A 27003-nucleotide genomic window follows, 5' to 3' on the forward strand; every position below is an offset into this window, starting at 1 on the left:
CACACTCTGTACAACTAGCGTCTCGCATTCTGATGTGGTCACATGGGATTGGTGGATCTATTTATAGAGGTTTTGTGTGGTCCGAAATTGAACAAAATGAATTTTCTTAGGTATGTATTTACACCGGGTTTTGTGATATAAAAACTAAGGTAATACGAACTATACTACATTAATCTACGACAACCATGGATTCGAAAGATTTATTCGATATTACAGGTATATGTCAAAATAGCCTGTGCAACGAACATTCTCCACACCTGACCCCAAGGCACAAACCCAGATGGAAGGTCAAGGTGTGCGCTCGCTCTTTGGGCCTCCATCTAGTTCCGAGTCTGAAGGATGGGAAGTCGTGGACCAAGAAGACAGGGCAGCAGCGCCTCATGCAGCAAGTCGCCAGGCGTTGAGCATCAACCCGCATGCCGAGGTGAACAAGCCGCAGTTTCCCGTGCGCGTTCCGACGAAAAATGCGGTCCCGAGCCATGTTGTTGAGGATCTCTTGGCGGAACATCACAGGATCCACGGTCGACAGGCGACGTTGGACTTGTACGCCGACGACGCGGACGACAACGACGGTGGTGCGTGGGGCACCGACTCGCCGTCGAACTTGCTCGGCAGCGACGAATTGGATTACGACGACGAGGCATCCCCAGCGAAAGCTCAGACCCTCCATCAAACGTCCTCGTGGAACCAGCATATTGAGTTAAGTCCTCGCCAACCTCCCGCCGGAGCATTTGGCGACGACGACCTGGACTTGGACGATGATGACGACGACTTGTCGACAACGTCGCATCCAGACGTCGCCCGCGGACCTTCAACGCCAACGGCGGCTGAACCGTCGTACGACTTGCATACGAGCAGTCCGTTCAGTGAATCGGCCGAACCTCCCGAAGGGGCCTTTGGGGACGACGATCTCGACCTCGATGACGACAGCGAAGGTGACGTTGACCAACCTATCGTCACCGAGCAAGTTGAACAAGACGAAGTACCCTTCCATGCTCATGTCCCTGAGCAAGTTGAAGTAACATCCCACAATCGTGTCCATGAAGTGCTTGAACACATCAACAGCGACAATGCACCAGAAGTCCATTCGTTTGTGATCGCGCCCGAACTCCACGCCATTCCGCTCAGTCCCTATGACGCCCCCGCGGGAGCGTTCGGCGACGACGATTTGGACCTCGACGACATTGACGAAACAGAACAAGTCGATGACGTGGCAGAACCCCCTGTCGAGATGGACATCCCGGAAGTGTCTCACATTGACACGAGGTATCACCTCCATGACGGTGTAGCAGAAGCCAGTCCCGAAGAAAGCCCGACGCATCGCGACTCATGGACTGGTGAAGCAGTCGGCGTCGACGACGACGTCGTTGGCACTGCCATGTATGCAGAACATGACCAACTTCCTCCCCATCCCCTCCACCACCCCCCGGCTGCTTCCCCCCCCAATCCATTGCCACCAGTGTCGCAGTCAGAGAAGGTTGCCGCAAGTCTGGATGATTCGTCGGTGGAATCGCATGAGCAGCCGGTCCTTCTAGCATCGCCGCCGCCGCTGCCATTTGCATTGGACGAACGAGTAGAAACAGGGCCACCGCTCCATGATCATCCATCCGAAGTCGTGTTGGAAACGTGTTTTGATCGTCGAGCGGATGGCGATGTGGACATTCCAGAAGCCATCCCGCCGCATATTGTTGATCCTCCAAGCGTTCAAGAAGCAGAAGACTGGCATCCAGAGAGTGTGCATGTCATCCCGCCAACTGTCACTAGCGTCTTGGATCGAGACCAAGATGCAGCGAACGTGCTGAGCAACTCTGACCCGCCCGCTGCGGTCGAACTCCACGCCGAGATCGAGTTTGATCACCACCACTCCGCCGCGTCGTTGTTTGCGTCACATGTCGAAGCGTACGATACAGCGTCGCCATTTGATTTGCCACAAGGTGAAGAAAACCCAGCCGACGCGGCGGCTCCTTTGCATGTAATGGAACAACCTCAAGTAGCAGGAAGCAACAACGAGTCTCCGGAGCAGGTGGTCGAAGCGTCCTTTCAAAGCACTAACGTGTACATGGATGATGACACTCAAACACCCGTCCGCTTTCAGTCGGCACAAGCAGCCCCCCCTCCCCCCCACCACCATCACACGTCGGCCCCCGAGGTTCACGGCGGGACCCCCCCCCCGTCGTCGTCGGTCGACAGTGCGCCGCCAGTCCTTGAAGTGTTGGACCATAGCATTGAAAGCCATCCGTCGCCCTTTGACGAGGCCGACGCCACGGGGTTCTTCTCGCCACCAGTGCCGCCGTACCCTGCTCGAGGCAACGTGTCGTCCGGATACGAAGCGGAGGGTGTTGACACGGCAGTGCCCGATGCGTCGGCGGTGTTTTCCGCTGGCTTTGGAGATGATTTGGTGCCAGAATTCCACACCCCTCGACCCTCGTCGGACCAGTACGAGTCGCAGTCTTATGCGACATCGTCGTCACCGTTTGACGACCAGCACGGGGACCATGCCGCCCACAGCGCAGTGTCGCACATTTTGGCTCCGCCTGCCACTAGTGCTTTTGGGAACTACGAGGAAATAACCCCCCCCCATGAGACACTGTTTGACGCGCCTCTCGACAGTCCGGAAGAAACCACGGCCGTGTACGATCACGACCCATTTCGGTCGTCGGCTCATGGTTCCCCGTCGGACTTTGACCCGCAAGGCACGGCTAGTGCAGACGAGTTGTTTTCATCGGCCCCATGCTTTTCAGGGTTCGATGCGACACCACCGCGTGCACCGTCGCACTTTGCAAACCCGTCGCAGTACTACTCGGCCCCCCACGTCCCCACGACCACCCAGCCATTGGACGAGTTTTTCTCGACCGGAATGGATCTGTCGTCGTCGTTCCATTCCGTTGGCCATGATGCCGCCCATCTGTTTGGGGAAGCAATAGGTACCGACGACCACCATCCATTTGGCGATCCATTTGCATCAGCATCAGCTCCCCATCACCACCACCAGCAGCAGCATCATCCAGACTACCACAGCGCCGACGAGTTGTTTCCCCAAGGGAATGATGCCCCGTCGGTCGGCCACGAAGAGCAATGTGGCCACGACCAACGACACAACTACTTGTACCCGCCCCCGACCCCCGTCCACCAGAGCTACTCTGCATTTCAACCACCAGCAACATATGCAGAGCAAACGTTCGAGTCGCATGAGGTAGAGCAATCGCCACCACCTGAACAGCACCCCCATGCAGTTGACCAATCTGGCTTTTTGGACGAGCAGCCTTTGCCACGTAGCCGTTCTGTGATTGGCTACGAACGACATGACTATGCGCCACAAGTTGGCCATGAGGACGAATTCACTGGAGACGACGGACCACCCCCCCCTTCTGCCCAGACTTTTACGGCGGGGGGAGTGCTGCATCAGTCGGACTTGAATGAAGGGCCGACCTTTGGGAGTCCTGAACAGTGTGATCCAGTGCTCAATCAACAAAGGACCGAGTTGTATCGATCCCACCCCTCCTCCACGTCCGACCTGCTCTTGTCCCCTGAAGTTGTACGAGCTCAGTATGCCACCCCCCCTCAACCAGACAACCACTCTACCGGTGTAACGACTTCTGTGACTTCAAATGCATCGCCTGGAAGCAGCACCCTTCTCACGGCGACGACGTACCCCGAGACGACTGCTCCATCACCACCGCCCCACCCCACCACGAAAGCGGCGGAGGTAGCATCAACCAACCGCCCACCCCACCAAACGCCGCCAGTATTCCAAGTCTCGAAACTCAAACTCCATTTGGACGAGAATGACGTGGAAGACGTGCCCACGGCCGACTCTTTGTTTTCCCCGACCAACGGCAACGAAATCTCCAGTGTGTTTGGGGCGTCAGCGTTTGATCAACCGCCGAGCTCACTGGGCGGGTTTGCCAATAACGCCACGACGTTGTTTAGCCAAACCAGCAGTGCTACTGCCGTGGAGTCGTTTGCACGTCCTCGTCCTTCGTACGAACCATCGCCTGAGACACCGTTTGCAAGTGAGACACCGTTTGCAAGTATCTCCTCAGCCAATGAGTACGGCCACACCACGGCGGCATCCTTTGAAGAACCAGCGGCCGCCGATTTGTTTGCGGGGTCGGTGTCGTCGACTCCCTTTGACCAGCAACTTGACTTTGCCGAATCAACCGAACACCAACATCCCTTTGGACAAGCGGCGACTCATCAAGACGATGCTGCGCAAGGGTTTGGACAGTATCCCGAGCCGTCTCCGTACAACCAGTCGGCCGCAAATGCGTTCAATCAAGCTGCAGAACCTACACATGCACACAAAAGTACTCCGTACAACACGTACAGTACAAACGCCCAATCCAGTTATACTGACCAGGCTGGGCATGGCGGGGATTTCAATCAACCTGCGGCTGCTACACGGCATTACGATGCTCATTCGTCATATGACGCCCAGTATGGCCAACACCAGCCACCCACGGGGTATGGGTATGCGCAACCAGGGTACCAGCAGCCCCCTGTCTACCACCAGCCTGTAGCTCAAACGTTTGACCAGCCAGCCCCACCATCGTACCCCCAAGCTCCAGGACACGGGTTTAGCCAACCGGCTTATACACAGCAACAACAACACAACTACCACCAGCAACAGCAAGGCCACGACCACCACCAGCAGCAGCAAGGCTACAACCAGTCGCACCAATACACCGCACACCCTTCGCCCCATCCTTCCCACGGATACCCCGGCGAGACGGCGCGGCCTGCTGCTGTGAAGCCCGCCATCTTTAAGCCGCAAGTGGCTCAAGCCCAGCCTGTGGCCTACGAACAACAGCACGTTCCGCGTATGAGTCGTGAGCTACAGCAGCAGTACAAGCCGGCTGCTTCGATTCCACACCCCACGACCCCTGCAGTGTTCAATCCTGCCCCCAAGACTTCAAATCGACCGAAGGATCCGTCGGTGGTTCCGCGCACTTGCTTGGCCGCGTTTGGGTTTGGGGGGACGGTATGCGTCATGTTTCCTCGGCGAAAGCTCAAGCTACTCAGTACAGCGCTGCCGCGAAACAGCCCGCGTTCACTGCAAGGGTACTACTACCTATCTACCTATGTACCTATCTATGTACCTACTACAAGGGTACCTATCTACCTACCTACCTATGTACCTATGTACCTACTTGGTCCCTGTACAAACAATCCCACGGGTCTAACCTACTCGTATATCGGTTGTGTGTTTAGATCCTCCCATTCCTTTGACGAACCCCTCGATGAATCCAGAAAAGGGCCATTGGATTTCTACAAGATGGACTCGCTGCACCATGGATCGGATGGGTTTTACGAAAAAGTCCGCGGGTTTCCCGGCCCGCTCTTGCCGTCGACGTCGGACGAGGCGATCCTCAAGTACATGGGGGCGCAAGGATCGGTCCACGAAGACGAGCGCGTGCTGTGGGAACTCATGCACGTGTTTGTCAAGTCCAAGGGAAAAGTAAGCAACCGCGACGCGACCGATATGTTGCTCTTGCCATTGCTGCAGAACTCTCTGGCGCGGCGCAGCAACGCGCAGTACGACGCGGCGCTGCCTCCCATCTTGAACACCCGCGCCACCGACGAATCAAATGCGACGATCCGTCAACTGCTGCTAAACGGCGATCGGAAAGCTGCCGTCGACGTGGCCGTAGCCGCCAACATGTGGCCGGAAGCGATGCTCATGGCGTCTATGGTCGACTCTGCCCTGTACAAATCGGTCGTGGAGTCGTTTGTGTCGTCGCGGTACGGCTCGGGTGACCCGTTGCGGACCATGCTGATGGTGTTGGGTGACTTGGGCGTCCAGAGCGTCCAGGAAGTTCCCAATAACCACGTGTCGAAAGATCAATTGCCAACGACTGACAGTTTATTGCTGGGCAATTGGGTGGCGCAAGTGCAGATTTTGATTGCCAACCCCACGACCAATACCAACACGGTGCTCGTCGAGCTGGGCGACCGGTTGCTGCGGGAAACCAACAATGTATGGGCGGCGCACACGTGCTTTTTGCTCGCGGGGGTGCCCGTGGAAGCCCCGAACGCGCGGATGACGCTGATTGGCGGCCACGCGACCGGCGACGTCCGGTTCTTTGTCCGGCCCCACACGATCCAGTGGACTGAAGTGTACGAACACGTGACGAGCCCGACGCCGCTGGTGCCGTTCCAGGGCTACAAGTTCATTTATGCGACACTGTTGGCCGATGCTGGCTGTTGTGACGTGGCGTTCAAGTACGTGGACGCGATGCGCAAGACACTCGAGACGTGGACACTCAAGCTCAAGATGCCGTCGTCGCCGTACCTTGACAACCTCAAGATGCAACTCGATGTGTTTGACGATCGCCTGCGCTTCTTCATGGGCCAGGAGCGCGTCGACGCCGCCGAGGTTCAAGTGGCCAAGAAGGGCGGCGGATTGTTTAGCTCACTCACGGGCTTTCTCGACAAGACCCTCGATAAGATTGTGAACGATACCCCCCTTCCCCCAGCCAAAACAGTGTCGATGGTTACAGGCACCGCGTTTGCCCCGCACATGTTTCCGCCGGCTCCCCCCGCCTCCAACAACTCGCAGACGGGTCCTGGCTCGCACAACTCTGGCATTGCCGCCCCGGGGTCGCAAGGTGGGCACAGCAGCGCATCGTCTAGGGGGCCATATGCAGCTGCTCCGGGGTCGCAAGGCGGGTACGGTCCTCCCTCTGGAACGTCGTCGCACAATCACAAGGGATTCGCTGCGTCCCCCCAGGCCGCCGCCGACGCGTCTGGGTTTGGAATTGACTCTCAAAACGACCCGAGTAGCTGGAACACCCCCCCCCACCACCCCCCCGCAGCCCCCACCTCATCGCATGAGGCTGTGGCTGAACATAGCGCGTTGCCACCGCGTTCCCAACACTCGAATGCCGCCGCCGCGCCAGTGTCGGCGCCAACGCATGCCCAACCAGTGCCCCATCCCCCGCTGAAGAAGAGCAGCAGCTTCTCGATGGACTCGAAATCGCACGTTGTCGCAAACAAGCCCGAAGCCCCCGACACTGCAACAAGTACGTCCATTTCCAAAGCCAAGACCCCGCCGACGTCCCAGAAGAAGTCGGGCTGGGGATTCCCGTCGCTGAGTTTGCCCTCCCTTGGCATTGTCGACATGCTGCGACGAGGCGCCGACCCCGTCGGAGATGCCACCGTGGCCAAAGTGGGCAGGGACATGGAAGCGTATTTCTGCCAGGAAAAGAAGCGATGGGTGTTCCCCGGCGAAGAAGCCACGGACGACGCCGCCGGTCCCCCTTCGGCGCCCCCGACGTCGTTTGCAGCCGCGGCACCCTCGTCCTCAGCCTCCTCGGCCCCCGACGACCCCCTTGCAGCCCTCATGGCACCCCCACCCATGAAGGAAACCACCCCCCTCGCAGCCATGATGGCGCCGCCGGCGAGAAGCATGTACGGATCCCAGCGAGGCGGCGCAGCGGCGGTGAAACGCGCGCCGGCGCGACCGCAATATGCCGTGTTCAAGCCAAGTCCGGCGGCGGCGTCTTCCGTTAGCGACGACCCTCCAGGCTCGGCAAATGACAATTCGTCCTTGCCGCCTCCTCCAGGGTCATCTGGAGGTCAATAGGGTCTCTTGACATGCATGTAATAAGAACACATTCTACATCCAGCAGCACATGTCATCGCGAAGTCATCGGTTAACCTAGGAAACATTGGGAGTATTCATTCAGTCGTGGCTTATTTGTCGGCGTCGTTCTTGGCGGCTTGTTGTTTTCGCTGCTGTGCAACTTCGTCGACTTTGAAGAACTTGTCCAATTGTTCCTGCGTGTACTTTTGAATCTACGTCACAAACACACCACCATGAGATTGGATGGATGCAGGAACGAGATTGTGGTGGTGTGTAGTGGTGGACGTACCCCAGTGAACACATGCTCTTGATCCGGCAGACCCATGGGGCTCTTGTACTCCGTGAAGAGGACGAGCTTCACAGTGAGCACCGAGCAGAGGCCCACGCTGAAGATGTGCAGCGGTCGGTAGAAGCGCTTGTCGAGGAGTGCCATGATGACGGTGTTTCGACTGTTGGTGAGATGGGAAGGCAATCCGGATAATCACACTATTTATGTTCACTGCTTACCGTACGTGTTACGAAATGACGTTTTACATAAAAACCGCTTTATTGAGATTTCGTACTGACACCTGACCACCATGCCACGGAACTCGGGGCGTCGCAAGGTGGCGTCTCAAGCATCCCTGGAAGCGGATGCAAGAAGCACTCCAATGGAGCCTGAACCACAACCGGGTGACCATGAAGCCATCTTGGAATCGATGGCGACGATTGTCATGCAAGTGGACTTGAATGGCATCCTCACGTACATGAATCGCCACACGCAATTGGTGCTCGACTGCGATGCATCCACTGGAATCGGCAAAGCCTTCGTCCACACATTTGTCGTGTCTTCTAGTAGAAAGACCGTCGTCGACGCTTCACACTCAGCTGCTTCCACTACAAGAGTCGATTCACGTGCGACGGTGAACAAACACCTCCAGGGCGTGCTGGGGACGGCCGAACCCGCGGTGTTCCAGTGCTCGTTGCAAACGTACGGGTCTCCGTCCACCACGATGGACGTCTTGTTCAGCGCTTCCCCTCGCATGGATTCCAGCCGGAACGTCATCGGGTGCATCCTCGTCGGCACCGACGTGACGTCGTCCGCGCCAGAGGTCAAGGCCACAAGCAGCAGCGAGCACGTATACGCGCGCATTTTGGAGCGGGCGAACGCGCCGATCTTTGGGGTCGACCACCTCGGCCGCGTGAACATTTGGAACAAGAAGACGGCCGAGATCACGCAGTTCCCGGCGTCCGAAGTCATGGGGCTGCACTTGGTCGACACGTTCATCGCCCCGGCTTACCGCGGCCCGGTACTAAAACCCAATGGCCCTTTGTGTTGCCAACTGGGTCTTTCTTATCTTATGTGTTACTAGGTCGGTGAAGTGTTGAATCAAGCACTTCACGGCGTGGAGACGGCGAACTTTGAGTTCCCCCTCGATACCAAACATGGCGCACGGCAGCTGGAGATTCTGCTCAATGCAACATCCCGCTACGACGAAGTGGGCAACATCGTGGGGGTCGTGGGCATCGGCCAGGACATCACCGATCGGGTAGCTCAAGAGCAGGTACGTCCTAGTTGATTTTTAGTAGTACTAGTTGAGATTTAGTAAGCCAGAGAACATAGTATAAAGATGGCGAGTAGTAGTCCATGTTGAAAGGATGTAAAATGTCCTTACTTGTTAGTATTACTAACAAGTCAAGCATGTCGTCTACTTGTAGGAATATTCTCGGTTGATTGACAAGGCGAACGCGCCCATCTTTGGCGTCGACTCGAACTGTTGTGTGAACATTTGGAATCGCAAAGTGGCGGAAATCACCCAGTACACGATGGACGAAGTCGTGGGCGAGAACCTTGTCGAGAAGTTTATCAGCGAAGAGTTCCGTCAGGGGGTGGGTATTTCTAGTAGTTGCTCTAGTAGTTGCTCTAACGATCAAGCAATAGGTGCGACACGTGCTCAGCTTGGCGCTACGGGGCGACGAGACGGCCGACTTTGAAGTGCCGCTGGTGACTAAAACTGGCCGGAAGGTCAACATCTCCCTGAACGCCACGGCTCGATTCGACCAGATGGGACATATCATTGGGGTTGTGGGCATTGGCCAAGACATTACAGATCGAATTGCACAAGAGCAGGTACGTGTAAAGGCGTGGCTTGAGAGGACTATATATATATATATATATATATATTTGATTGTATTGGTAGGAATACACGCGCTTGATTGATACGGCGAACGCGCCCATCTTTGGGGTGGACCAGAATGGGCTGGTGAACATTTGGAACAAAAAGGCGGCGGAAATCACGCAGTACACGCAGCAAGACGTGATGGGCAAGAACCTCGTGGAAAAGTTCATCACGGAAGACTACCGCAAAGCTGTGGGGTAAGAGTGTTTGCACTTGAAGTTCTCACTTTGCACTGACTGGACGTTCACTTTGCACTTATACTTGAAAGCTCAGTTTGCACTTGAAGTTCTCACTTTGCACTTGCATGATGACAATTCTTGGCTGTAGATACGTGCTGTCAAGGGCATTGCAAGGCACAGAGACGGCGAACTTTGAGTTCCCACTCATCACCAAGACTGGTCGGCGCGTGGAAATCCTGCTCAATGCAACGCCTCGCTTCAACGAACTCGTACGTCCCGAACCTCGTTCTTTACACTTTTGCATACGACGTAGTACAGTATATTTATATATATAATATATATATATCGTATGTATATTATATTATGGTATTGTATATATATATATCGTATGTATATAATATTATAGTATTATATATATATATATACTGTATATTATATTATGGTATTGTATATATATATATATAAACTGTATATTATATTGTGGTATTGTATATATATATATACTGTATATAATATTATGGTATTGTATATAATATACATACGAACTTTACCATCGATCTCAAGCTATTACAGTGTATATGACACTGTCTTTCAAAGCCAATAATACTATACATTATCATTCGTTGTTGAATCTTCATATTGTAGGGCAAAGTCATGGGGATGGTCGGGATCGGGCAAGACATCACGGACCGAATCGCCCAAGAACAGGTATTATTGTGCATTTCACCCACATTTGGACTTGTGAATCATGTCGCCAAATACAAAGCACTCGAATCCATTTGATCCCATTTAAGCTTGTACAAACTATATACTATACAAAGATCCATATGTATGTATATGGTTTTGCCAAGGGACTGGGTCGAGTCAAACGTTTGGATTGGCAGAAATTCACCAGAGAGTGATTTGATTGGCTAGGCGGTTGTTGAATTATCCATTCTCTTGAGACATTCGATAATATTCTGCTACGGGCTCCAGTTTCGAATATCGATTTGACAATATAGTACAGTTATAGTCTACACTATAGTTGACGTTGCTATAATGAACGAAATAGTTTTTTTGATAATATATTTCTTGATTATTTATTTTTAAAAAAATATTTACTTTATGACATAATAAACATGGCTTGGTGGTTCTACTTGGTTGCATTCTGATGAAAGTTGTTTTTCGTGTAGGAGTATTCTCGGCTGATTGACAAGGCGAACGCGCCTATCTTTGGCGTCGACGCCGACTTGCGGGTAAACATTTGGAATAAAAAGGCGGCCGAGATCACGCAGTTCTCGAACGAAGACGCGATTGGTCAGAATTTGGTCGAGACATTTATCAGCGAAGAGTACCGGCTAGCAGTGTCGGAGGTGTTTGCCAAGGCGTTGACGGGCACTGAGACGGCGAACTTTGAGTTCCCGCTCATCACGAAAAGCGAGCGGCGCGTGGAAATCCTGCTCAATGCGACGCCGCGGTACAATGAACTTGGAGATGTGATTGGCGTCGTGGGGATTGGTCAAGACATCACCGACCGAATTGCGCAAGAACAGGTATGTACATACAGTAGTTAGTTGGTCAGTCGTTAGTTAGTTGTTCTACGTTTGTGTTAACGTGTATTTACGATAGGAATACTCGCGCTTGATTGACACGGCGAACGCGCCCATATTTGGCGTGGACTCGAACATGTGTGTAAACATTTGGAACAAAAAGGCGGCGCAGATCACGCACTACTCGATCTCTGAGGTACTTTAAGGGCCCAATGTAACTTGTGGTGGATTTACACTTATGGTGGATTTACACAGTTTGGAATGTGGTTGATTGTCCTTGTCACACACCAAATTTGTATTTTAAATCAACTTGGCAATATATTGTCGATTTGATATGGGAGAGGGTGCAATCGAATCGCGCCGACGAAACCGATCCACAATCGATCTGATTGGTTAAATTTCATTGAGAAATGGGTTTTGATTGGCTAATAATGTTGAGCGCATCTGAAGTAGCCAATCAAATCGATTTTAATTCCAACGAGAAACCACGCCACAACACAATGAAATGTCACTGGAAAGCACAATACATATATCTTGTGTTTACTATAGTATATACAAACATGGTGTATTGTTTTCAATATGCTTTCCGATTTTGTCACAGTATGATTTCCCAATTTTTTTATTCGACAGGTTGTTTTAGAAATATGGTTTGGATTGGCTCAACCATTCAGAAAAATCTTGTATAATCAAGGGTTATTAGAATGGATTTTGATCAAATCGATTTGCCAAGTCTATTCGATTATTCTACTGGCGACTCCAATTACGAAACCGACAAATGGACAATAATAGGTGATGGGGGAGAACTTGGTCGAGACGTTCATCTCGCCAGAGTACCGCCCGGGGGTCGCCGATGTTTTGTCCAAGGCTTTGAATGGCATCCAGACGGCCAACTTTGAGTTCCCGCTCATCACGCGACCAGGCACGCGCATTGAAATCTTGCTCAACGCGACCCCGCGCAACGATTTACATGGTGCGTTTCTTCATATTAATATATATATATATATGTTGAATTAAAAAATACAACAACTTCTGAACTTTTCACAGTGTAGACGTATGTATTATTATATACTACGTAGTACATAACAATGCTCATCTGTTCGTTTGTTTGGGGTGCGTCAACATATGTTTTTACATATGCTTTTATAAAATATAATATATTAATATATATATATATATGTTGAATTCAAAAATACAACAACTTCTGAACTTTTCAAAGTGTAGACGTATGTATTATTATATACATAACAATGCTCATCTGTTTGATTGTTTGGGGTGCTTCAACATATATGTTTTTAAATAAGTGTATGTGTATGTTTTTATAAAAAATAATATATTTTATATTAATATATATATGCTAAATTAAAAAATACAACAACTTCTGAACTTTTCAAAGTGTAGACGTGTGTATTATATACACGAGTAACGTTATGCTTGAATAACTGGACGACAATGCATAGATTGATTGTACGGTCTGTCGCGTTGCAATATTTCCAATGTGTTATGGCACCTGAGACCCTTCCTTTTCTTCTCCAAAGCCAGTTGTTTGTTGACATCTTGTGGTTGGTTGTATATGTAGGCAACATTGTGGGGGTGGTGGGCATCGGCCAAGACATCACGGACCGGATCTCTCAAGAGCACGAGTACTTTCGCCTGATTGACTCTGCGAACGCGCCCATATTTGGCGTCGACACGAACGGCAACATCAACGAGTGGAATCAAAAGATCGAGTTCATCACGGGGTACCAGAAGGACGCCGTGTTTGGCATGGGCCTGGACACGTTTATCATCCCCGACAGCCGGTCCCAGGTCAAGCAGCTGCTCAACCAGGCGCTGATCGGCATCGACGTGGGCGAGATGGAGCTGCCGATGATCACAAAGAAGGGCACGTTCCTGCTCCTGCTCGTGAACGCGTCGTCCAAGAAGGACATCCACGGCAACATCCGCGGAGTGATTGGCGTCGGACAAGACTACACGGCACGCAAGCAAATGGAAGCGGCCAAAGTCAACTTTTTAGCGTCGTTTAGCCACGAATTGAGGTACTCACCATAACTATATATATATATATATATATGCATTGGGTATTGTTAATATTATATATATATATATGCATTGGGTATTATTAATATTATATATATATATGCATTGGGTATTATTAATATTATATATATATATGCATTGGGTATTATTAATATTATGTATCTATATATATATGTATATTTACTGGACTCTAACGTGGGGAGCGGATTCATATGACTACCGTATACTAGTATATATCATTCTATATATATATATATATATATACCTCGTATATTGGACGGTCGGAATAAGACGTAAATGACGCCCTGAGTTGTTCCTTGTGGGATCGTTTTGAATATATTATTCATTTGAATTGGACTACCTATATGATGCCATGCGAATTGTACGACCTACCTTATGAGAATTGTACGACCCATGACTGTGTTATTAGAACGCCGTTGAATGGCGTGTTGGGGATGCTGGAGCTTTTGAAAGAGCAAAAGCTGGGCAAAGTACCCGAGAGATACGTGCACATGGCGTACGTGTCTGGGTCGCTGCTGCTCAACTTGATCAACGACATCCTGGACCTGTCAAAAATTGAAGCCGGCCATTTGGAGATCCAGTCGGCGCCGTTCCATATTGAAGACCTGCTGGATTACACGATCGAGATCTTCAAGTTCAAAGCCCACGAACGAGGGCTCAAGCTGTCGGTGGTGCTCGCGCCCAACGTGCCCGAAGTGGTAAAACTCTGTCGCATGCTCCTTCTATGCCAACGAATATATATTCTCGTTTTGTATGTAGGTCATTGGGGACGTGGTCCGTCTGCGCCAAATTCTCCTGAATTTGCTATCGAATGCCATGAAGTTTACGCTCAAAGGCACGATCACAGTCAAGTGCAGTGTCGCGCCGTCGAATCCTGACCAACCATCGCATCACAAGCGCTTGTTGTTTCAAGTCATCGACACGGGTGTGGGTACGTACTTATTTATTTTAAATAACACTAGAGTCCCCGCGACGTCCAGTTATATTGGGCATTCAATATTGTCGTTTTACCCAAAATTTGGTTGACTTTGGTGCAGAATCGCCAAATCTATCGTCGATCGATCCTTCTTTGTACTGAATTTTGTATGTACACTACAGGTGTTTGATATCACACTAATTGAAGTCACACACTAATTTAACATTGTTGGGGATGGTTTCTGCAATCTGATTGGCTAAATCCTACTTATGATGATTCTTGTGTACATTTAATTTGGTTGTGTCGATTCATTATTCTCCATGTCGCATCTCCAGTTTAGAATATAAACACATAAACAATTTAAACTTTTAAAAATTCGTAAGGTTTGTTTAATTAATATAGAATCGCGCTCGAGTAGTTCTAATTGGTTGAATCTACTGTGTAACTTTCTGAAACAGTCAATCCAATCCACTCAAAATTGGATTACCCGGCAATAGCGTCGATGATTCAATGATTTGGCGGAGTCTGGAAATTTGGAAATATATATAATAGACCGAGTCATGCACACTCTTTATTAAATATATATATACATGTTTTGATGACCACATCTATTTGTTGTCTTGGAAACTCTCTCTGTCGTATATGTATGATTTGATACAAATTTGGGGAGGGGGTGGAATCGAATCGCGCCGACGAAACCGATCCACAATCGATCTGATTGGTTGAATTTCATTGATAAATGGGTTTTGATTGGTTAATAATTTTGAGCTCCTCTGAAGTAGCCAATCAAATCGATTTAAATTCCAATGAGAAACCACACCACACCACAATGAAATATTCACTCGAAAGCACAATATATGTATATGATTTATATTTCCACAGGAATGGACGCCGAAGAAAAATCGCGGCTGTTTTCGCTGTTTACGAAGCTGGAGCGCACGCGCAAGAACAACCCGACGGGGTCCGGACTCGGGCTCGCCATTTGCAAGCAGCTGGTGGAGCTCATGGACGGACAGATCGACGTCGACTCGGAGCTCGGCATCGGGTCCGTCTTCTTCTTCTCGGTCGCGGTGCGCGTGATTCCAGACGAGCTGCTGCCCAAGCTGGCGCCGCAGCTCGAGCCCAAGCAGAGCAACAGCATCGGGGGGTTTTCGCCCAGCGCGCGCGACGAGTCTGTCGTGCCAAAGCAAGCGCGGATTCTGGTCGTAGAAGACAACGACTTCAACTGGGAAGTGGTCAAGTGCTTTCTCCACGGGGGCGATGACCACTACCTCCAGTGGGAAATTAACGGCAAGGATGCCGTGGATGCGTATGTGAGCCACCACGAGTCGTTTGATATGATCTTTATGGACTGCGAGATGCCCGTCATGGACGGGTACGCTGCCACGCAAGCCATTCGCCAGTTTGAAGCGGGTACATACAAAATACATATGAACCACCAGTTGGCATGTCTACCTTGTCGTTTCTATTTAAATTCTAGTCAATATTTGGCTATTTTTGTGCGGATTTGCCAACTCAATCGATCGATTGATTTGTTGTTCTGAAAGTAATTGTATGGAAAGCAGGCCAGTGGGGATACCCATCATATATTAATATATATTTGTTTGAAACACAACAATAATAAGATATCGATAGAGAACGGCCTGCCGCGGATGCCCATCTTGGGGTTGACAGCATACGCCATGTGCGGCGACCGAGAAAAGTGTGTGGACGCAGGTATGGACGAGTTTATCGTCAAGCCCATCTCCAAGTCGGGGCTGCTCAAGGCGATCTCGTACTGGATGCGCAAGCGGTACATGTATACATACCACTCTTGAAAAGTGATATGGACCAGAGACAGGACTCATATGTACATGTAGGTACATTCCAAACCTCAACTTGGCCGAGTCGGGGCTTCTCTTGGACGGATACCCCGACCTGGCGACGTCGTCCCCCCGCAGTTCAGTGGAAACCACCGACCTACAGCCTCCCTCTGACTTTTTCACAAACTCGTCGCGCAAGATGAACGTCAACCTCGTGCATGCATCCAACCACACGCAGAATTTGGACTTGACGCGAGCCATTTCCGACTTGGAGCTGGAAGACCCGATGATGATTGGCCGACATCGCGTCATGGCCACGTACGACACGTCCACCATCGACGACACAACGTCCAATTCAGGCGGCAAGCCGTGCAATCAGTCCATGTTTAGCCTCGGGGTATCATCTTCGTCATCCAACATGCGGTCGTCGTCCAGCCGGTCGCCGATTCCACACACCACGAGCCCCATGTCCAAGACATATCACACATTTGAGCAAGCTAAACACGCGGCGGCAATGATGAAGGGCGTGGACCTCGCTCGACGACGCCATACCTCCAACAGGTACGTACAGTAAGGAGTAGTACTGTACATTTTTCAATCAATATCGACCTATGTATATATTATATATATATATGTTATCCGATATTACCCAAACATTTGGACACTTTGGATTCGTTAAAAATATATCGATCGATCGATTCGTTGTATTGACTTGATTGGCCACTGGTTCATGTTCTGGGTTTTGATTGGTCGGTTTTCGATTGGTGCTGCTGCTCATACAGTACCACCCCACTTCAATGTCGGATCGACAATTGACAATATATGTATTTATGTTATATGTATTTATATTATATATGTATTTATATTATAGATGTATTTATATTATAGATGTATTTATATTATAGATGTATTTATATTATATATGTATTTATATTATATATGTGTTTATATATGCACAGTCGGGGTTTGCTCCGTGCCGTTTGTCGACGTTCATTGTCGATATTGTCGGTATTGAGCCAAAATTTGGACACTTTTTTGCTGATTTCCCAAATTCCCATCGATCGAGTGTTTGTATACTGAATTTTGGCTGTCAAAACATGTCCAGTGGCGAAAACCATATTTTGGGGGTCCAAATCATATCCTCCTAGTACAGGCGACGACGGATTTCAAGGGTGTCCTTCACACTAATAGAAGTCCACACACTAATTAGTTGTTGATTGGTTGAACTGGTGATTTGGTGCGATCTGATTGGCTAAATATGCTACGATCGTTCGGTCCATTTGGGGTTGTGTCGTCGATACATTCTCGTGGGCCCCGTTTGTTTGGAATAGACACAACAATTGAATTCACTGCAAATTGCATTTTATATCTTTGAGTAGTTTGCCAGACGTGACCAAACTCCTTCGGCCGTTGGCACAGGCTGTTGCAGATGACGACGACGACGACGCTGCTGCTGCGGAATGGCAAAGGCAACAAGCCACCACCACCACCCATTCCCAGCATCATACTAGTACGCGACAAGGTTCGCTCCCGCCCGTGCCTTCCGTACTCGTAAACACGTCGTCGGTGCTGGACATTGAAATTCCGGACGGCGACCCCGTCGACTACTCGACGGGTGTGTCCCAATGCGGCGGCAACGAAGACCTGTTCTTGAAACTCCTGGAAAAGTACTATCTCGGGCTCGACGCGGCCATGCATAAACTGGAGAAAGCACACCACAACCAAGATGTGGCGGTCGTGAGACGGGACGCGCACTCGCTGAAGGGCAGCTCGGCGTACGTGGCCGCCATGAGAGTGAGCAAGGCGGCGTTCCGCGTGCAAGTGGCGGCCGAGCACGTGCAAAACAACAAAGCCCTGCCCGACTCGACTGCGACATTTGAAGCATCCTACCGCCAGCTCATCCAAGAACTCAAGGCGCTCAAAGGATATCTGCGACGCAACTTTCAATTTGCCAGACCTGCGGTGAATCCATCGTCGTCGTCGTCGTCGAGGGGCCCCACGAGTGACACCACGCCCAAAGGAGCTGGCCCATGTCAAGTCATGTAGTTCATTCTATATAACATTTTATATAGATTATCAAGTTGGATATTTTAACGTTATGGTATTGTTATGTATTTATATTCTAAACTGGAGATGCGACATGGAGAATAATGAAATCGACACAACCAAATAAAATGTACAGAAGAATCATCGTGGCAGAAGGATTGAGCCAATCAGATTGCAGGAAATCACCATCAACAAATTTAAATTAGTGTGTGACTTCAATTAGTGTGATACCAATCACCTCAGGACCCCGTTTTACATGCAACATTCAGTACAAACAATAATCGATCGGTAGATTTGGCGATTCAACACAAAAGTCAACCAAATTTTGGGTAAAACGACAATAACTAGTACATACATATATTCGAAAAGAGGAGGCATTCGTTCTCCGAGTAAGGGTTTTTATTAGCTTTGAAGATTAACGTAGCTCAGCTAGCTTGAGTTTTTCTATTGGACACATTCGTTTACCCATACCGTATTCAGCATCAAATTCAAGTGAATTAAAATACGCAAAGTTCGAGCTTTAACAAAAAAGGTCTACAATCAATCTTTTTAGCCAATCAAATTGCAGCCAATCAAATTGTAGCCAATCATACTCCTTTGCTCGATTAGTTGGCGATTATTCATCAATCCCCCAAAATAGGCAATTTTGACTGAATGCACAATATAAGAGTAAAACGACAAAACGATGTCGCTGTATAGTGTACTACTATTAATAGTATGTTGTATCTCAAACAAAGATGAACTCGCGGTCTGGTTAATATTATCAGTATATTAAATTCGACTTATTAACTGTAAATTGCGATTCCTAGCGAATATTCCAACTATATATATGTAAGCGAGTCGACTTGTTTCGTCGGCTCTATAATCCACAGTAGGTAGTCCCGTCGATGCCAACCATCCCCCCAGTCTGAGTTCTTGTCAAAATTGTTCGTATATGAACGTGTAGTTTTCAAAGTGGTTCACCCTCTTGGACGTTATACCATGTACAGACAAATATATATTGAATGTGCGTTTACACTTCTTCATACCCTCGCCGATACGAGTAAAAGCGCACAAACATAGCCAGACATAGCCCGCCCACCACGACGCACGTGCTGACAATCCCCATAGTCCAGTTCACTTCGACTACCTTTTGGACGTCGGGGAGGCCTAGTTTGCGGTTGCCGCAATCGGCATTCAAGCACGTCCCCCAAGGACTTTTGGCGGCCGAGTAGAGGCTTTCGTTGGCTTGGAGCAGCACTTCGCGAACCACACGACCGTGCCACTCTAACGGAGCGTCAAATCCTAAGAAGTGGGCGACTGTCGGCGCCGTGTCTTCGATGGAGATGGCGCTTTTGAGTTCGCGGCTGCCTTCGATGATGTCTACCCACAATCGTACTGGTGGTTACTACATTATCTGTGACATCGTTGGGTCGTTAATAGTTAGTTACCTTGGCCATACACGACCCACTGGGTTTCAAAGTTGGACTTGGCTTTTCCGCCATGATGCGTGCCATCTTCGTTGCGCCCGTGGTCCGACACGACAACAAACACGGTCGAGTTGGCAAGACCAGCTGACGCGACCGCGTCCAGCAAGCGGCCAATGTTGGCGTCCGCGGCGGCGATCGCGAATTGGCCGATGTCGGCAAAGCAGCTCGACTCTGTCGCACACGCATCCGCTTCGTCGTAATGGAGCACCAGCAGCTGCGGCATGGCGGTCGCTGTGATAAGGGTCAGCGCTTCGTCCGTGAGTAGAATTGACGCATTGGTCGTGCCGCCGCAGTCCGAGCCTACGAACCAAGAAGTTTAACATGCAGGCAAACAGTGTAGCTTGATCTTGTATGTAGAGGCCAAGGCCATGAAGCTGGCTTTGCGCTACCAGTTTTGGCGGCTAATTTAGCTAAAAATGCACGAAGAATTCGAGTCCAAAAGGGCATAGATGATAGCAGCAAGACTTGGTCGTACTGTCGATGAAACGTCTTGTGTCGATGGCGACAGTTTCGTTGGGCAGAATCGAATCAAAGTTGACCCATTCGTAAAACAAAGCGGTCGTAAAGTCGGGCTGTTGCTGCTTCGCCACGGTGAATAGGTCGGGGTACACCACACACTCGTCGAGATATGGCGGCGTGTAGTTGACGTCGTCTTCGTCGTGCGTGCAGTACGTCCATCCATTGGATGTCACCCCATGGAACATGACGCCCGCGCCGTACAAGATCGACGCCCAGTTGGGCAAACTCACGGCAGGGCGGTTGTTCCGTGCCTTGTCTGTGTACACGCCGTGGTTCCGCAAGTACTCCAAGTGGGGGGCGCTTCCATTTGCAAGGGCTTGATGGAGGCATCGCACGTCAAGCCCATCCAACCTACGCCAACATATAATCATCCATGAGGAGCAGATGACCGAGGACGTACCCAATGAGCACAACATGCTTGGCACTTCCATAGCCGCGGAGGTCACGCACAGACGCAAGGGTGTCCTGGCTAGCCAGCGCCAGAACCATCAGCGCCACCACGAAGATGTTGACTGTCATGTGATTCTTCACAAAAGATTTGTTGTGCTTTGGTCGAAGGGCAACAGTTGTCAAGTATCCGGATATTTAACCGGATGTGTTGGATCCCACAGTTCCGGATACGGTTACACTTTTCAGGACAACGAAGCTGTCCATCATCATGACGACGCTGACACCGTCGTTGGCGAAGATGCGTGCGCAGTTTGAGAAGCAGGAGAGGCTGAGCATGGAGTCGGCTCTTGAGATCATCCACACGGCGCATGACGTGATGGACAAGGAGCCCAACTTGCTGTACTTGAACGCGCCGGTCGTTGGTCCGTCACATGGCCATGAATTGTAGACTGTTCACCCTTTATCTAACGTTGGGAGCTGTGTAGTGTTTGGCGACATCCACGGACAGTTCTTCGACTTGATGAAGCTACTCGACAAGTGCGACTTCTTCCAGCCTTCGTTCGCCGACTCTGGTAATCCCTCGTTGATGCATCGTCCATCGGCTCTAATGTGGCTATGTGGATCGTACTAGGTCATACGCTGTTGTTTCTGGGCGACTATGTTGACCGCGGGGCGTTCTCTTGCGAAGTCATGCTCTTCCTTCTCTGCATGAAGACCCACGTACGATCGTCGACATTGTCTATTCCTCCAATCCCTCTATGGCCAAATCGTTCGAGACTGTAGTACCCGTCGCGCGTGTACCTCCTTCGCGGCAACCACGAATGCGAATCCATCTCGTCGTTCTACGGGTTTCGCGTAGAATGCAAGGCCAAGTACGGCTTGTCCGTGTACTACCACTTCACGCAATGCTTCAAAGCGCTGCCGCTGGCCGCGGTCGTGTCGGCGTCGTCCAACGGCCACCATCGCGTGTTCTGCGTCCACGCGGGTCTGTCTCCGTCTCTACTCACGCTGGCGGACATCGAAGCGCTGGACCGCCGCCAGGAGCCGTCGACGAGCGGGCCGCTCTGCGATCTCTTGTGGAGCGACCCAATTCCAGAGGCCGACGAGTCGGATAACCCCCTGGACGGTATATCCAAAGATTGCTTGACCAGATATGGTCATCTTGACTGTATCACGGGGATATATATTGCATCTATAGATATATATATATATTAGTAACTCTCTTTATTTTAAATAAATCCTTCCAATTTACTACTTGTTACTAACATATGTTATATTTTTGATAGAAATATAGATTGAATTCGCTATATTTATATATTCATTCCACGTCCACGTCGTTTTCGAGCTAAAATACTTGTATCTTTTGTAAGTTTTATATTTTTGTGAGTGCAATGTATATGACAATTAGTCAGGTTGTGGTTTGTAATGAACGAGCATAGAAGCGACAAACATGGAGGCTCAAGCCGACGCCTCGCCGGTAGAGTCGCCTAGCAGTGTGGAGTCCAACGAGCCCAACACCGCCAAGTGGGTTCCCAACACGGTAATCCATGGTCTCTGTTTATGTGATAATGTTTTCCAATGCCAACTGCTCGTTTCCGTTGGTTGAATGCATATTCAGAGCAAATGTGGCTATATGTAGGTGCGGGGCTGCTCGTACTACTACAGCTGCTCCGCCGTCTACGATTTTCTTACGACCAACCACTTGATGTGCATGGTGCGCGCCCATGAGCTCCAAGACGAGGGCTATCTCTTCCACTTTGCATCACCGGCGTACGCGGCCTTGGATTCCCGCCCCGTCAAGGACTTTCCGCCAGTCATCACAGTGTTTTCTGCTGCCAATTACTGCGACACGTATCACAACATGGTAATTATAAATATATAATTATATCCCAATATGCTATAACTTTTTGTATTGTTTAAAAATGGCTAAAATAGGCATATTTATATATGCTGTGGTGACTGACATGACCTCCAAGTCTTGTGTGATGTTGCTATTGATCATGCGTTTGTATCAATATATTATATTTCAATTACACTTGGACGTTTTATGGATACACGTATTTATATATGTTATAAATATTTATATATACATGAAATATTCGTTGGGCAGGCGGCGTACTTGACGATTCAACGGACCGCACGTCGCTTTGATGTGGAGCAGACGACGCACGTGGTCCACCCATTTCCGAGATCGTTCCACCAATCCCAAGGCATTTGGTCGGTATTTCAAGCCACACTGCCATACATTCCGCCATCCAACGACTTTTTCGAGATCATGGCCCAGCTCAATCACGTGGTTGACGAGGATGATCCCCCCGAGGCCCCTTCCAGAAGGCAAAGTACCGATAACAATGATGCGGACAATGACGACGTGGGTCTGAGCTTGGATGAGCAAGACGCCGCGTCCACCATCTCCGCGGCCTCTGGTAACCAAGATCCTCACCCTTGTCATGTCTGATAGATTCATAGTAACATGTTGAGTTCGTTCTCTATTTTACCCAAAAAGTGGCGATTTTACGATTTTAATTGTATTCGCGAAATCGATCGATTGGTTGGTTGTTTTAGTAATTTTATATGAAAAAAAGGAATGAAAAACGAACGGTTGTCGATTGTTGTGGAAAAGGATTGGAATCACACGAATTAAAGTCACCACACTAATTCATACATGTTCAGGATGCGATACTCGTCGTTTTGCTGATTCTTCCTGTAATGTAATATGGTCCTAGTTTGCCAAATCAGTCAATCTTGATGTTTGTATGTAAAAATCACACGAATTTCATTCACTAATTCAATGTTGAAATGGTATAATTTGATTGGCCAGTTGATTCGTGTTGTGGGTTTTGATTGGTCGATCATCGATTGTCTGCCGATTTGGGTATTCTGCACATTCGATTGAGCGACACTCGAATTTCGATTCGAATATCTTAATACATTTGGTTGTGTATGGTCGATTCCTTCATTATTCTCCATGTTCAAACATAACAATCTCAAGGGTGATTTACCGCACTGTGATGCAACACATATATATATTTATATATTGTGTGATGTGTAGACGACAGTCGCCGGCACCAAAGGCGGCTGGCGCGACGAAACAGCAACGAGAAGCACCCGATGGCGATTTCAAAGGCGCTGGACGCGATCTCGTCGCAATGGACTGCTAAACACATGGCCGCCGACCACCTAACGACCACGACGACGACCAAAGCCAAAGGATGTGATGGTAGTAGTAGCAGCGAAGATGGTCAAACGCGGCAGCTTGCGGTGCGTCTATATCTGTTGATATGGTATAGATACATGTATTTATATATATATGGTCGATTAGTTTACTCCACAGGAAGTGGACATCATCAAGCTGATCTTTTCCCTCATGGACGTGGACGGCGACTTGAAACTCGGCCAGGACGAAATTGCACGCTTTATTCAGCGCATTTTAGGTACAACAACAACACACGTGGATAGAATGATGGAAAGGATATATGTACTCTTAGTACCTACCTCCAAGTGATATATATTTATGGAGTATTAGGTAGTACCTAATACAGTATGAAACAAAAGTCGTACTAGTAGTACCTAATTCATGAAGAGGATACTACAGTGTTCATGGTGTGTGTGACACAGGTGACACGATCAGCGACAAGAAGGCCAAGCGGTACTTAGCGGCGTTGGACTGCAATCACGATGGCCACGTCGACTTGGACGACCTGCTGTCCTGCGCTGCCATGCTCAAGGCTCGCCATGATGCCACGTCACGGTGCGTTGCACTAATCTCATGCGGACTTTGAGCGACATGCATGTTGCTAGGTTATTTGATGGAGGGGACGGCCGACGGGGCGGCATGCTGCCGTGGACGGTGCTCCAGACGATGTCGGTGGTGGCGATAGGAGTGGGGCTGCCGTACGCCGCCCGACTTTGGCAATGGTGGAAGACGCAAGTCAGCTCTCGGAGGAGGTGGTTGAAACGCGCGTTTGGTTCCACTGGTAGTGGCGTGGTCGTGTTCGTGGGGCTCGCGTGGATGTATATGACGTGGCAACGTACAAGGCGACGCAAGACGTGAACAAGGAGCGAGTCATTACTGTATTAGGTGGTTATGGAGTCTTGTTGGAAATGCACAAGAGACCTCTCGAGTTTACTTACGCCTTGACGATCCCCTTGAACAGCTCTTCCAGTTCGCCCGACTTGTGCATGTCCGTGACGATATCGCATCCCCCGATGAATTCGCCCTTGACAAACAGTTGCGGGATCGTTGGCCATTGCCTACGTAAAAAATAATGGGCGCACGGGACCATCAGATGAATGGACTGCAAGGGCGTGGTGTCGTCACGTACGAGAACTCCTTGACCCCGTCGCGGATTTCTTCGTGGTCAAGGACGTTGACGCTGTCAAAGCTCACGCCTTGCGCGTGCAAGATTTGCACGACTTGGCGCGAGAAACCGCATTGAGGGGACGACGGCGTGCCCTTCATGTACAGCATCACAGGGTACGTGTTGACGTGGCTCTCAATCAACTTGAGCACGTCGTCCTTGTCGCTCGAAGGCGCCGCATGGTACTTGGGCTTAAAGTCGTCGTGGGATGCAGTGGAGAGGAAGCGACCAGAGGCGGCGGCAGTGCGCAGCGGCGCGGCAGAGCGGGCGAGCAATCGGGTCAACATGGCAATTGCAGCGAACGAAATCGAATGGGCTGATGATGTCGATGGAAGTAGCGGACGGGGGACAAATTATTCAAATTCGTATATGATTGAGAGACGTCATTAGTGAATTAAAATGATGAGTTCAACAAAATTAATTTACATCGCTTTAAAAGTAGCGCGTAACTACGTAGTATTATACTCTTGGTTTACCAGTACCATTTTAAATAATTGAACGAGGTCAAATTCTATATGGTTGGTCGTCCAGGAATTGCTCCTCCTGTCGGCACCACTTCAGCGGTGAAGGAGCGAGAGATGGATGGGCGGAGGAAACCACAGCGGCGCAAACATAAGCCCGTGGCACTTGGCCCTCGGTTCAACAAAGATGCTGCGAAGGAGCGAAGCAAGGACATCGTGAACGACGTGTCTGTGTTTGATGACACAGTATTGACACCGTACTTGCGCCTCGGGACTTGTCGGTACTTCGTCATCAAGTCCTTCAGCGAAGCCAACGTTCACAAGAGGTGCGACTTCGCCCTTCTTTTCTAAGATATCCCCATGACTGGCCTCATCGTCGACGACGTAGTGTCAAGTACGGGGTGTGGACCAGCACTGACACAATCAACATGACGCTGGACATGGCATTCAAGAGCGACCTGGCATGCATTCGGCCGATCTTGCTCTTCTTCAGGTAGGACTATCCCCTTGGTGGCCGATCGCGACTGACCTTCCAAGTATGTAGTGTGTGTGGGTCCAAGCACTTCTGCGGTATTGCTAGGATGACGTCGGCGGTGAACTTTGATTTGAACTTTGGTTTGTGGGAAAAGCAAAAGTACGAAGGATACTTTCGCGTGGAATGGCTCGTGCTCAAGGACGTGCCCAACCACGTGCTGATGAAGGTCCAGTTGAACCAGAAGAGCTTCCCGCGGGCCTGCGACGGTGACGAAGTCGCGTACAACGAGGTATGGTGTAAGATGATCATCGCCTTTGCTCAGCGGACGTAGGCGACCGAGTTCATGCACTGCTACATGTCGTATCCAAGCACCACGACTCTCTTGGACGACATGGCCTACTACAACGATCAGCAGGTCGCCCTCGAAGGCAAGCGCAACCTCTCAATACATGCACATGATGGCGATGCCGACGATCTCGACTCGTTCTTAATCCCTGCCGTAATACCCTCGTCGTGATTCTCATTTTATTGTACTGTACTTGTTATTATTACGTCCAAGTATTTTCGTCACAGAATTCGGGGCAAGTATACAAAAATCAAGTACAAATCACGAAGGTGAAATATTCGGGATGGAAATAAGTATTTTCGTCACAGAATATGGGGCAAGTATACAAAAGTCAAGTACAAATCACGAAGGTGAAATATTCGGGATGGAAATAAGTATTTTCGTCACAGAATATGGGGCAAGTATACAAAAGTCAAGTACAAATCACGAAGGTGAAATATTCGCGATGGAAATATTTGGCGTGATTCGAAGGTTTTACAAAAAGATTGCCTTTTTTTACATTATATGCCAAACGACAAGTGTCCCAGTGTTGCACATGATTTGTTCCGGTGTGACCAATCATAAATCGATTACATCCTTGTTTTAACCAATCATATATCGATTGAAGCGGATGTGGCTCACGCATTGAAATGTAATCGTTCAAGTACATCTTGAACGTTGTAACGATCTTAAAATATTCTAAAATATTACCGCTGTGCTAAAATTATA

General features: G+C 49.6%; 7 protein-coding genes across 11 annotated transcripts in view; 4 read left to right on the top strand and 3 right to left on the bottom strand.

Moving 5' to 3' along the window:
- Positions 1–256: 256 nt before the first annotated feature.
- Positions 257–7687, top strand: H257_07417 (hypothetical protein). The gene is made up of 2 exons (XM_009832935.1): positions 257–5061; positions 5212–7687. Exons 1-2 carry the CDS (start codon positions 281–283, stop codon positions 7583–7585), a joined length of 7155 nt encoding a protein of 2384 aa, XP_009831237.1. The 5' UTR covers positions 257–280; the 3' UTR covers positions 7586–7687.
- An 8-nt stretch (positions 7688–7695) lies between these two features.
- H257_07418 (hypothetical protein) lies at positions 7696–8018 on the bottom strand (the record flags this gene model as incomplete). Its single annotated transcript, XM_009832936.1, has 2 exons — positions 7696–7797; positions 7875–8018. The coding sequence occupies 2 exons, from the start codon at positions 8016–8018 to the stop codon at positions 7696–7698; spliced, it is 246 nt and encodes an 81-aa protein (XP_009831238.1).
- A 118-nt stretch (positions 8019–8136) lies between these two features.
- Positions 8137–18315, top strand: H257_07419. Of its 2 annotated transcripts, XM_009832937.1 has the most exons (17): positions 8137–8874; positions 8938–9129; positions 9284–9454; positions 9507–9695; positions 9766–9941; positions 10072–10192; positions 10569–10631; positions 11096–11455; positions 11532–11648; positions 12242–12422; positions 13029–13488; positions 13920–14208; positions 14270–14441; positions 15309–15839; positions 16062–16218; positions 16286–16789; positions 17608–18315. In XM_009832937.1, the coding sequence occupies exons 1-17, from the start codon at positions 8164–8166 to the stop codon at positions 18272–18274; spliced, it is 5061 nt and encodes a 1686-aa protein (XP_009831239.1). In that variant the 5' UTR covers positions 8137–8163; the 3' UTR covers positions 18275–18315. The 2 variants fall into 2 exon arrangements, with proteins under 2 accessions (XP_009831239.1, XP_009831240.1); XM_009832938.1 differs by lacking the exon at positions 17608–18315 and having other exon boundaries at positions 16286–16979.
- A 931-nt stretch (positions 18316–19246) lies between these two features.
- On the bottom strand, positions 19247–20803 carry H257_07420. Of its 2 annotated transcripts, XM_009832939.1 has the most exons (4): positions 20663–20803; positions 20219–20613; positions 19705–20043; positions 19247–19636 (listed from the first exon to the last, which is right to left on the bottom strand). In XM_009832939.1, the coding sequence occupies exons 1-4, from the start codon at positions 20779–20781 to the stop codon at positions 19287–19289; spliced, it is 1203 nt and encodes a 400-aa protein (XP_009831241.1). In that variant the 5' UTR covers positions 20782–20803; the 3' UTR covers positions 19247–19286. The 2 variants fall into 2 exon arrangements, with proteins under 2 accessions (XP_009831241.1, XP_009831242.1); XM_009832940.1 differs by lacking the exon at positions 20663–20803 and having other exon boundaries at positions 20219–20656.
- A 100-nt stretch (positions 20804–20903) lies between these two features.
- Positions 20904–24775, top strand: H257_07421 (hypothetical protein). The gene is made up of 11 exons (XM_009832941.1): positions 20904–21074; positions 21138–21224; positions 21284–21372; positions 21436–21778; positions 22092–22192; positions 22292–22516; positions 22763–23078; positions 23705–23913; positions 23975–24086; positions 24271–24403; positions 24454–24775. Exons 1-11 carry the CDS (start codon positions 20921–20923, stop codon positions 24704–24706), a joined length of 2022 nt encoding a protein of 673 aa, XP_009831243.1. The 5' UTR covers positions 20904–20920; the 3' UTR covers positions 24707–24775.
- Positions 24704–25312, bottom strand: H257_07422 (Grx4 family monothiol glutaredoxin). Its single transcript, XM_009832942.1, has 2 exons — positions 24978–25312; positions 24704–24906 (listed from the first exon to the last, which is right to left on the bottom strand). The coding sequence occupies exons 1-2, from the start codon at positions 25298–25300 to the stop codon at positions 24783–24785; spliced, it is 447 nt and encodes a 148-aa protein (XP_009831244.1). The 5' UTR covers positions 25301–25312; the 3' UTR covers positions 24704–24782.
- A 204-nt stretch (positions 25313–25516) lies between these two features.
- The window catches only part of H257_07423 (hypothetical protein), a 1784-nt gene continuing 297 nt past the window's right edge, over positions 25517–27003 (top strand). Inside the window, exons 1-4 of one of the 3 annotated variants that reach the window (XM_009832943.1) lie at positions 25517–25800; positions 25863–25967; positions 26019–26238; positions 26281–26494. In XM_009832943.1, coding sequence (XP_009831245.1) covers positions 25529–25800; positions 25863–25967; positions 26019–26238; positions 26281–26466 — 783 coding nt within the window. In that variant the 5' untranslated portion in view covers positions 25517–25528 and the 3' untranslated portion in view covers positions 26467–26494. Of the gene's footprint in view, positions 25801–25862; positions 25968–26018; positions 26495–27003 lie in introns of those variants that run through there. The other 2 variants (XM_009832944.1, XM_009832945.1) reach the window with 2 other exon arrangements.

The sequence above is a fragment of the Aphanomyces astaci genome, assembly GCF_000520075.1.
Source record: "Aphanomyces astaci strain APO3 unplaced genomic scaffold supercont1.15, whole genome shotgun sequence".
Lineage (NCBI taxonomy): Eukaryota > Oomycota > Saprolegniomycetes > Saprolegniales > Verrucalvaceae > Aphanomyces > Aphanomyces astaci.

Excerpts from the sequence above, each read along its gene's own strand:
- H257_07417 (XM_009832935.1), top strand. The coding sequence starts at position 281 with ATGGAAGGTCAAGGTGTGCGCTCGCTCTTTGGGCCTCCATCTAGTTCC. Across the intron at positions 5,062-5,211 it reads AGCCCGCGTTCACTGCAAGG|ATCCTCCCATTCCTTTGACG; the intron begins GTACTACTACCT and ends TTGTGTGTTTAG.
- H257_07419 (XM_009832937.1), top strand. The coding sequence starts at position 8,164 with ATGCCACGGAACTCGGGGCGTCGCAAGGTGGCGTCTCAAGCATCCCTG. Across the intron at positions 10,193-10,568 it reads CGCCTCGCTTCAACGAACTC|GGCAAAGTCATGGGGATGGT; the intron begins GTACGTCCCGAA and ends TTCATATTGTAG. Across the intron at positions 14,442-15,308 it reads AGTCATCGACACGGGTGTGG|GAATGGACGCCGAAGAAAAA; the intron begins GTACGTACTTAT and ends ATATTTCCACAG.
- H257_07420 (XM_009832939.1), bottom strand. The coding sequence starts at position 20,781 with ATGACAGTCAACATCTTCGTGGTGGCGCTGATGGTTCTGGCGCTGGCT. Across the intron at positions 20,044-20,218 it reads CACAAGACGTTTCATCGACA|GCTCGGACTGCGGCGGCACG; the intron begins GTACGACCAAGT and ends CTTGGTTCGTAG. Across the intron at positions 19,637-19,704 it reads GTGGGTCGTGTATGGCCAAG|ACATCATCGAAGGCAGCCGC; the intron begins GTAACTAACTAT and ends GATTGTGGGTAG.
- H257_07421 (XM_009832941.1), top strand. The coding sequence starts at position 20,921 with ATGACGACGCTGACACCGTCGTTGGCGAAGATGCGTGCGCAGTTTGAG. Across the intron at positions 21,225-21,283 it reads GCCTTCGTTCGCCGACTCTG|GTCATACGCTGTTGTTTCTG; the intron begins GTAATCCCTCGT and ends GGATCGTACTAG. Across the intron at positions 23,914-23,974 it reads GTCAAACGCGGCAGCTTGCG|TTTACTCCACAGGAAGTGGA; the intron begins GTGCGTCTATAT and ends ATGGTCGATTAG.
- H257_07422 (XM_009832942.1), bottom strand. The coding sequence starts at position 25,300 with ATGTTGACCCGATTGCTCGCCCGCTCTGCCGCGCCGCTGCGCACTGCC. Across the intron at positions 24,907-24,977 it reads GACGGGGTCAAGGAGTTCTC|GCAATGGCCAACGATCCCGC; the intron begins GTACGTGACGAC and ends TTTTTTACGTAG.